General features: G+C 51.0%; 1 protein-coding gene across 3 annotated transcripts in view; it reads left to right on the plus strand.

The window, feature by feature from the left end:
• FCHO1 (FCH and mu domain containing endocytic adaptor 1) overlaps positions 1-10,149 on the plus strand; it is a 38,268-nt gene extending 28,119 nt beyond the window's left edge. For all 3 annotated transcript variants that reach the window (XM_079960491.1, XM_079960492.1, XM_079960493.1), the window contains 9 exons: positions 1,003-1,106; positions 1,971-2,073; positions 3,639-3,750; positions 5,132-5,287; positions 5,542-5,674; positions 6,000-6,199; positions 9,207-9,271; positions 9,425-9,589; positions 9,698-10,149. In XM_079960491.1, coding sequence (XP_079816617.1) covers positions 1,003-1,106; positions 1,971-2,073; positions 3,639-3,750; positions 5,132-5,287; positions 5,542-5,674; positions 6,000-6,199; positions 9,207-9,271; positions 9,425-9,589; positions 9,698-9,720 — 1,061 coding nt within the window. In that variant the 3' untranslated portion in view covers positions 9,721-10,149. The remainder of the gene's footprint in view (positions 1-1,002; positions 1,107-1,970; positions 2,074-3,638; positions 3,751-5,131; positions 5,288-5,541; positions 5,675-5,999; positions 6,200-9,206; positions 9,272-9,424; positions 9,590-9,697) is intronic.
• The last annotated feature ends 16 nt before the right edge of the window (positions 10,150-10,165 follow it).

Below are 10,165 nucleotides of genomic sequence, written 5' to 3' on the forward strand. Positions count from 1 at the left end.
AGGAAAATCAGATGCCCCTTTTCTTTTTCTGACTTGCTTCTTCCCATTTTCCTCTCCCCCCCTTTTCTTCACTCTCTTCCTGCTTTTTCTTCTCTTTTTGAAGCTGTTTTTGTCTTTTTTTAAAAAAAAAACAAACAAACATTAGTTTTCCACATCTCACAGTATTATTGTAATATTATTATTGTCATTTATTCAATTTATTGGATTCAATTTATATGCTGCCTTTTATGAGGAGACCCCAGGGCGGTTTACAACATTAAAAACACATTCCAGAACGTCAATGATAAAAACATGATTTTTATGGAAAACATTAAGAGCAAAGGAGATTATGCAGGACAATCTGGTTTCCCAGCAGATGGTCATCTCTCTGGGATTCTGGAGCTATGATTCCTGCATTGCAGGGAGTTGGGCTGGATGAGCTTTGGGGGTCCCTTACAATTCCACAGTTCTATGAGTCTTGGATTTCTTGGGTCTCACAGGTGCTTCAGTTCCTCTCAACTGCTCTCTTGCCAAACGCCCAGAGCTTGAGATCCTCTCGCTTCCTCCTGCTGTAGTTTTTGCCCCCCCCCCGGGGGGGTGTGATCACATCACGTAGGCGCCATTGATCCCCTTTGACAGCGTGGTTTCCTGGCTGATCGCTCCAGGGCGTCTTCTCCCTTGAAGGCCTTAATAAATCTCATTTCTGAAAGCTCCAAATCTTGCACAGCTCTTTCAACCTCGTTATGGTTAACGATTAACAATTGGCCTCTGCATTTTCTTTTTTGCGGTCTGAGCTTTGCTTAATGGCCCAATAAAGGATGGCTGGGCAAACTGATTGTGGATGGATGGATGGATGAATGAATGGATGGAGAGACAGGTTTTAGAGCTGGGTGCGAATTCCCCCCCAGGGCCACAAAGCTCTCTCTCTCTTGCTCTCTCTCTTTTAAATACTTATTTACATTGATTATGCCAATCATTGATTATCCCAACCAACCCCCTATTCTCTCTCCCTTTGGCTTGCAGCTTCTCTCCCTCCGTCCGCTGCACCTGGATTGACCCCCATGGTGGCCCCCCCTCGGCGATGCCGCGCAAAACGGCCCTCGGCAGTCTCAACCGGCAGCGACACGGTGAGCCCCACACGCCCTGGACCCTGCCTGTGCACACACGTTTGTGTTTCCTCGTACGATTGGGGGGCTGTGCTGTTGTGCAGAGATGCCCCCCAATTTAGCAAACTGCGGGTTGGTTAATTTGGGGAGGTTTGGGGTAGAAGTCTTGTTCCGTCATGATCCAAGCCTTCTCAGAGTTGAGTTGAGCCCTTATTTTTCCATTCTGCTTTTGGCTCCCAGAGGCTGAGAAACATTAACTAAAGCTAGCCTACTTAGGGTATGATAAAATAAAGTCTGCAAAGGATTTCTGAATCCTGTCGCAAGGAAAAGCTTGTAAAGTGTATGGATGAGATATAAGAATTTGCTGCAAAGAAGAACAGCTTTTGAAAATGATGGAGTATGCGGAACTGGCAAGACCGACAGAAAATATTAGAGACCCAAATGATGAAAAATTCCCTGAGGAGACATTTATTGAGCATTTAAAGAACTACTAAAGAGAGATAAAAACATGAGCAGGACTTGAACTATGAGCAACAGCGATAATATATTAAGATAAATAGGATAGATTGCACATATTGAAGAGCACAGGTGATTTAAGGGTAAATATGGAAACCATGGAAGAAGGGGGTAGGAAGTCAATGGATCAAGTAATTTACAGTTTATGTTAAAATACGTTCAGAATTTTTTGTGTGAGTATGTGAAAAATTAATAAATAAGATTTAGAAAAGAGAACATTGCAAATGCAACAGAAGCCCTATAGAATTATGAACAGGTTGTTGGTGAAACGATTGTGAGTCCTCAGAAGTGGTATTATTAATCAGAACAATAAGCATGGTCATCATTTAAAAATTCACACGCCGCCCATCTCTCTCGCTGTGCCCCCAGCCCCGCTCGCTCAGCCCCTCGCGTCTCTGGGCCTTGTCGACCCCGCAGAGCTCGGCTGGGATGACGGAGCGGGCCTTCTTCATGGCCACACAGCCGGGACTCGGTAGGTGCTCCGCGGAGGGGGCTGTGGGTTTGGGGGGCGTGTGGGCGCCCGGCTTTCTTTTGTGGAGGTGTAGTAATGTTCACCCCCAACCGCTTGCCCCTCCCGTCTCCTGTCTCTGCTCTCCGGCCAGACTAGGACGCCCAGGGCAAGGTTGGCGGGCTAATTACTTTTTCCAAAACAGAACAAACACGACCTGGTAGGGCTGCCACCACTCCCTCTTGTCTAGGGGACCCAGAACCACAACCCAGGGAGAAGGCTGTGACCCGTTTAACCTGGCTGTCCCCCTGTTCCGCAAGCTGCATCCACAGACTTGCAGGCAGAAGTTCTACGGTAGAGTGTAACCAAGCGTAAGGCTAGGACTTAGCTATTCCCTCCGGAAAGGCACACAAACTAAAACAGTTTCATTCTTAAAAGGTTTATTTTAAAAATAACATAAAAACATGCTAGAGTAGCAGGCACTCTTTTGAACGTTACAGATAAGAAAATAACAAAGGTACATAGTATAACTAGCTATACATACTCACAAGCTCTAACACACAATAGGATAGCTGAAATCTTTAGGACTCTGCAAGTTGAAGGCTTTTGAAGATCTCCATTTCAAAGGACGAAACGACGGCTATTAGGATGGAACAATAGAGCCGGGCATCTTTGCGAATTGCAGAGCGATGGCATAGACCGAAAGCAAAGAGCAAAGATCAAGACAATTCCCTGATCTTTTATTCACAATTCGCACTTAGCGTCGTAACTTTCAAGCCAATCATAAGACTCAAATTATTTTTGAATACACCAATGACCGGCTTGCTGGTCAATCAATTTACTTCTTGACAGCTGGGCCAATTTGAAATCCAAACTTTAAATCAAAGGGGTTCCTCCCTTCCGTGGAAATTAGCCAGAGACACATCCCCAAGCAATTCAAGGACAGATAGCATCACTGAGGGGGGGGATGTTTACACCCTCAAACTCAGGTGTTAGATCTTTTCATTAAATCAAGGCTTCCTTGGTTCCAATAAAGCTTTCAGCTAAGGAGCCATCTAGTCTAGAGTTTAAAGATACACAACTTCTTTCCCAGGGTCCTTGTGGCTGATGAAACTCCCACAAGGCTTCACTCCTCTTACTTGACCAAAGAATAATTTTCTGAATAAGACTAACTTTACTACAGGAGGCCTCGCCCCATTGCACAACAAGTCGCAGAGTGTTTCTGGGGGGAGGAGGAGGAACGGGAAATGCTTCGGGGGCCCCCGACTTCTTCAAAATGCCTTAATTTTTTTACTGCAGAGAAAACGAGAATGACTTAAGGGGTGACTGACGCAAAGGGGGCCCCCTGCTTTCACCTTCAGTTAAGCCAAAGTGGGTGCTGGCGCCCCTCAGGGTGGGTGGGATTCCCTAGGGGTGCTGGGGGGCAGCAGGTGCCAATGGCTGTCTGACTTCGGAAAGCTGATATCCTCAGATCCAGTTCCTTTGATTCTGTGCTCCTCCGAGCCAAACACCCCACATCTTCTTGGGACTCGCTTCCCACTCCTTGGCGTTTCCCCCGTGATCGCTTGACTTCCTCTCTCTCTGGCCAGGCGTCTCGCGGGGCCCGTCTCCCGTGGTCCTGGGTGCGCAGGGCGCTCTCCCCGTGGCAGCGGCCTTCACGGAATACATCCACGCCTATTTCAAAGGCCACAGCCCAGACAGGTAATAAACGGAGGTCGGAGGGCAGTGTGTGTGGGGGGGTGTTTTTTGGGGGGACCCCTCACCTCATTGCCATTTTCACACCAGATCTGGATGTCTTGGCTCTGCTTCTCGATGCCGTCAGTCTCTTAAGCACCAAAATTTGGGACCACCTCCAAACCGATGCCAAAGTTTTGGGCTTCTTTTGTACTACAAGTCCCATATTTTTTTGCCCCCCCCCCCCCCCAACTGAATACAGTCATACCTCAGGTTACGTGTTTTTGGGTTACGGACGTGCTGAAACCCAGAAGTACCAGAACGGGTTACTTCCGGGTTTTGACACTCGTGCATGTGCAGAAACACTAAATCACGCTTTGCACATGCACAGAAGTGCCGAATCGCAACTTGTGCATGCGCAGATGCGGCACTGTGGGTTGCGGACGCCGCAGGTTGTGAACATGCCTCCCACACGGATCACGTTCACAACCCAAGTGTCCACTGTAATAGACACACAAAACTGTACTTAACACCCCAAAACCTGGCACTTTCCAATTCGCTCCAAACTGGTGTGAAACTGCACTGAACGGGTACGTAACTTTGGCACTGGTTTAGAGGCAATCTCAAAAGTTCTGGGTTTGCCTTTGAAGAAGCTGGTGCCCACTGAGGCGACTGAGGGGTGCAAAAACAGCTTTGAAGGGGCCAGGGCCGCTCAGTGCCACAACCCCATGTGACATCTTGCGGAGTTGTCCCGGTTCCTGCAAGATCCTGTGCAGTCGCCCCTTGGCTCCCAGATGCCCAAGCCAGATGGAGAGCTTGCTGCCTCTGTTCATGACAGGTCAGCTTAGGTACCTGATGCGAAACAGAGCCTACTTTGCACGCGGGCTCTGGGAATATGGGTGGTCTCTCTCTCTCACAGCCATGGTTTTAGATCTATACACTTTTCCTGTTTTGTGGAACAACAACAATTTTATTATTTTCATGCCGCCCATCCAACTGGGTTGCCGCAGCCGCTCTGGGCAGCTCCCAACAAAAAATTTAAAATGCAATGAAACATCAACCAGCTTCGCTGAACTTCCCTTTGCCTCTGCCCGGATCTCTCTGCTCAATTGGTTGAGCAGGAGACTCTGAATCTCAGGGTCGTGGGTTCAAGCCCGTCAGGCAAAAGATTCCTGCATTGCAGGGGGTTGGACTAGATGACCCTCGGGGGTCCCCGTTCTATGACTTGCAAGCAGATGCGGCAGTGTGGGGCAGTGGGCTCTCCCGCTGGCGCTCTTTTGCAGAAGCAAGTGGCAGTCCCTCCTGGGGCGTGAAGGGGCTCCTGGGACGGGACGGAGAGTGCCTGGATTTGGGGGAGCAAATAGGGCCAGGGGTGATAATGCCAGGCTCTTTCTCGCCTCTCCTGCAGCTGCCTGGTCAAGGTCACGGGGGAGCTGACCATGTCCTTCCCGGCAGGGATCCTGCGCATCTTCAGCAGCGCCCCTGCGCCCCCCGTCCTCAGCTTCCGCCTGCGCCACACAGCCGCCATCGACCAGTTCCTGCCCAACACCGAACTCCTCTTCAGGTACCACGGGGTGGAGGGGAGGAGATGGGGGGCATAGGGAGCTCAATCCGTGGGGCAGAGAACCAGACCTCTGAAAGCAGGAGAGAGCCAAGTTGGCCTGTTGTTTCAGCGGGTCTACTCTGAGTAGGACTTTGTTGGAGCAGGGAGGGAGAGCAAAGGGGAGGGGGTCCCTCTCCTCTCAGATTGTGGGGGGCACCCCACAGAACCAGACTGACCTCCTGGGTGGTGATGGATTTCTCTTCTGCCCCCCCAAGTGACTCCTCGCAGAGTGACCCCCACAGCAAGGACTTCTGGCTCAACATGGCCGCCCTCACTGCACACCTCCAGAAGCAGGCGGAGCAGGCGCCGGGCGCCCCATACTACAACGTCACCCTCCTCAGATACCAGGTGGAACAGATGGGCCCTGCGGGTGGTTGGGTTGGGGGAGGGAAGAGCTGAGGAAAGGGGAACCGCCCCCCCCCAGTGCTTCCAGACCCCCATCCTCTCTAAGCAGCCCAGGACCACCAGGAGTCCCGAACCAGCTGTGGCTCCTGCATGGCCGGGGTGGGCTGGATGACCCCCGGGGTCCCTTTTGCTTCAACCTTTCCATGATTCCCCTCCCATGGCTCCTGCATGGCTGGGGGTGGGCTGGATGACCCTTCTCCAAAGAGGGAGAGAGAAAGGATTGTCTTTCCGACTCTCTCTCCCCCCCCCCTCTGCCCCTCGACTCCAGTACTCCAAGCAAGGCCCACGCTGGGCCCCCTTGCAGCTCTCTGTGGACTGGGCATGTGGGTCGGAGGCCACGCGGGTGCGCATTGACTACAGCTACAACACGGGGGCTTTGGCCTCGGCCGCAGCCCTTGGCAACGTCCAGATCCTCCTGCCCATTGAAGAACCGGCTGCCAACGTCCAGCCCCAGCCGAGCGCCTCGTGGTGAGACCCGGGTCTGGTTTTGGGGTGGGGGGTTGTCTTGGGGAGACAAGGTCATGCTTACTATTTATGAAATTAATATTCGCCCTTGCTGTGTTGGTGGAATATTGATTTATAACGCGTGGTTTTTGTGGGCTGACCAAGTGAAAAGGCACTCTGCTTAACATTTGGGAATACGTGGTAGTTAAATAAAATCAATGGGAAACAAAGGAGGGGAGAAAAGGGGGGAAAATTCTAAAATTCTAAAATACGTTAATATAATGAAATGGAATTGGGAAAAGTATTTCCTATGTTAACTGTGGAAATCTTAAGTATGGAAATGGAATTAGGAAATACTTTGATGCATTTTAACATTTTATCATTATTTTTTAATTGTTACATTGAGCAGTGAGTAATAATAATAATAATAAATTTATTTATACCCCGCCCATCCCCAGTCACTCTGGGCAGCTCCCAACATATTAAAAACAGAATAAAACATCAAACATAAAAGCTTCCCTAAACAGGGCTGCCTTCAGATGTCTTCTAAAAGTCCTTGACATCTGACGGGAGGGCGTTCCCCAGGGCGGGGGCCACCACCGAGGAAGGGAGGAAAGAGAAACATCCTGGAAGCCCGGCAGGCCAACATTTAAATGCATATTAAATTTTATACTTGTGTTAAATTAATTATATTGAGGTAAAGGAGGGGAGAGAAACAACTTCGCTTGGTCGCAACCCCCCTGCCAGGTATTCTAGGCTGAGAGCGAGCGACTGGCCCCCAAGGCATCATCACCCAATGAGCACTGAGCAGGGAGATTGGGACCCTGGTCCCTCCCTGGTCCTAGTCCAGCACTCTAACCACTGCGCCACCGCTGCCTCCACAAATCTCAGCTAGATAGGAACCAGGGCAGGGGGTTGGGCTGGATGACCCCTGGGGTCCCTTCCACCTCTACTATTCCACGAATGGTCTAGCTCAGCAGAAGGCAGCTTTGGCTACATCAGCCTGTCCTGTTTCAGTCTTTTTGGGAGCCAAATTCAGGGTGACCTCTACTCAGAGTAGACTCACCGAAACCAGAGCAAGCTCAGTGAGCCACGCCAGCTGATTTGGGCAGGTTCTGCTCCGAGTGAGATGCCACCTCCGGAGGAAGAAGTGGCTTATTTTATTTTGCAAACGGGACCAAAAAACAATTTCCAGAGGAAAAAGGGATAAATCTGTTCTCTGGGGAGGTTGCCTCATCTCGGTGCGGAGCCCCGGCTGGTTCAGCCACCCAGACAGTCCCCGGGAGTCAACAGTTTCCTAACGGGGACCAGAAATGCCTGTTGGGCGAGCCACTCTTTTGCAAGCGGCCCCAGGGCACGATAGGCGGTAATAATTTGGCAAAATCTGCTCCAAGTTAACAGTGAGTCACCAGAGGCAGCCGGGGGAGCAGGGCTGAGCTTGGGTGCTGGATCTCCGGTGAACTTGGAGATCTCACGGGACCTGGAATCCAGGGGTTGGGGGGACCCCAAGTGTAGCAGGAGCCAAAAAGGGGGTGAAGCAGCCCACCTAGTCCAGCACCCTGTCCTCCCAGTGGCCCAATGTCCCCAAGGACTGGGGAATGGAGATAGACTCCTTCTGGACCTGGAGGTTCTACAAGAGTACAAGGACCTGCTGGATCAGGGAAATGGCCCACCTAGTCCAGCATTCCGTTCTCACAACGAAAAAGGCAAATGCAATTCCACCAGAAGTCTCTGCCCCTGAATCCTGGGAACTAGTTTGCTAAGGGAGCTAGGAATCATAGCTGCACAAGGGCTAAAAGGCTCCCCTGTTTTAAGAAGGCTTTTAACTGTTTTTCAGAACCAAGTTGTTTTTTTGCTTTTTTGCTTGAGCATGAGAGACTTAATCTCAGGGTCGTGGGTTCAAGCCATGTTGGGCAAAAAGATTCCTCCCTTGTTGGACTAGAGGACCCTTGGGTCACCCTCCCAAGCTTGCACTTCTAGGATTCTGCACCCCCCAGTTCATTGGCCCCCAAAACCAAGCAAATGCATTTCCCAAATGGGAAAGGGAGTCTTGTGGCTGCCATCCGTCTGTCTCGAGAAGCAACGGAGTGTGCCTCCGGGGGTGAAGCCTCAGCAGCCCCCAAGTGGCCTCCTTGGGGGGCAAGCCAGGGCTGTGTGTCTGGGGGTGGCAAGAGCCCCCCCTCGGCCTGGGTGACGGAAGTTTCCTGCATTGCAAGGGCTTGGGTGGATGACTCTTGGGGTCCCAACTTTCCTCTTTTTTTATTCTGTGAGAGCAAGGCGTTGGGCCCCAGCCTGGCTGCAGGAATTGCTGGAAGGTGAGATACAAGACTGTTTTAGGGGCCCAACTCCAGACTGGCTCCTGAGCCTTTTCTTCTCCCACAAGCCAGTGGAGGTTTAGGGTCCAAGTTTTCCTTCCTTCCCAGGTGGACAGATCCCACAGCACAAACAGAAACCGCCTTCTTGACCGTTGGAGCCCCCTCTTGGTCTTGTCCACTCCCTCCATCAGAGCCTGTCTTTGCACGCAGGGGAAGCCCCTAACTGACGGGGGTCTGAGACCCTTTGGCTCCCCTCACCTGCTTCACCTGGCCAGTCACAGCCATTCCCAGGGGAGTCCGTCAGGGATAGAAATCCTAGAATCCAATGGAGGGGAAAATTGAAAAATATTAGCATATTAGAATATCTAACTGTGAAGATACATAAAATGAAAGGGTTTAAGGTCAGGGAGGAGGAGGAGGAGGATTGGTTTGAGAAAATATTGAATTATTTGGGCAGGTTTGAACAATTTGTGGCAATTAAAATGTTAAAAGTTAAATAAACCTTGTGGAGGGAGGAGTGTTAAGGTATATGGAATTGTACATATGGTTGATTTGAATAGGTTATTATTGATTATGTATACCCAATGTATCAGCCGCCTGGGGGGCTTTCACTGTTTGTTTTCACTGTCTGTGTTTTGGTTGTTGGTTATATATATATCTGCAGCAAAATGTACAAATGGCCCAACCAGCTTGTCTCTTTCTCTCCCCTCTTGCAGGAACCTGGAGGAGAAGCGATTGCTGTGGCGGCTCCTGGACCTCCCTGGCACCCAAGGGCACCCAGGTGAACTGGCCAAGGGGTGGCGCGGATGCCTGGCTCCAGTTCGGCTGGTGGGCGGCTCTTCTTCCTCTTGCCCGCCCCCTGTGCGGCTCTCTGGAACCTGGGGGGCCCCATCTCCTTCGCTTGGGTCCATCTCTTCTTCTCTTTTCTCTGCAGGATCCGGCCGCCTCCTGGCCAGCTGGGAACCCCTGACTGGTCCCAGCAAGCCCAGCCCCGTGGCAGCCCAGTTCACCAGCGAGGGGAGCACCCTTTCCGGGGCAGATGTGGAGCTGGTGGGCAGCGGGTACCGCATGTCGCTGGTCAAGAAGAGGTTCGCCACAGGTAGTAGGAATGGGGGCTGGCAGAGTCGGGAGGGGCACTAGCGGTCATCTAGTCTGACCGGCTGCAGGGCAGGAATCCCAAAGTTCCCCCCTTGCTCTCCTTTTCCAGGGATTTACCTCGCTGGCTCCTGATCAGACCCCATCCCAGCAGTCGCCTCTGGTTTGTTCCAAAAGTGTGTCTTGCGACAGGAAGGAGATGTTTGCGTGTTTTTAAATTATTTTTCGCCTGGATTTTAAAACACTGGAGTTGGGGAGAGAGAAGCCGCCACCCGGGAATGGAGGAATGGAGGAGGAGGCGGATCCGTGCGCAGTTCGAGGCGGAAGGGATTTTGCACCGAAGGGCAAGACGTTCCTCCCTTACCACAAATCGCTCCATATTTTTTTTATTGTTATTTTGTATTCTCCATCTTTCATTCCTAAGCTGCATCAGAGCCCAGAAGTCAGGAGGAGGCGCTCTCCCATTTTCCAAGCTGCTAAGGGTGAAAAAAAAAAAGGGGGGGGAGAATTGCTGTTGGAAAAGTTGCTCTTTTAATAATAAAAACCACTTGTTTTTCTAAAAAACGACTTTGTGTGCGCT

Source organism: Podarcis cretensis, assembly GCF_951804945.1.
Source record: "Podarcis cretensis genome assembly, chromosome: 18".
NCBI lineage: Eukaryota > Metazoa > Chordata > Lepidosauria > Squamata > Lacertidae > Podarcis > Podarcis cretensis.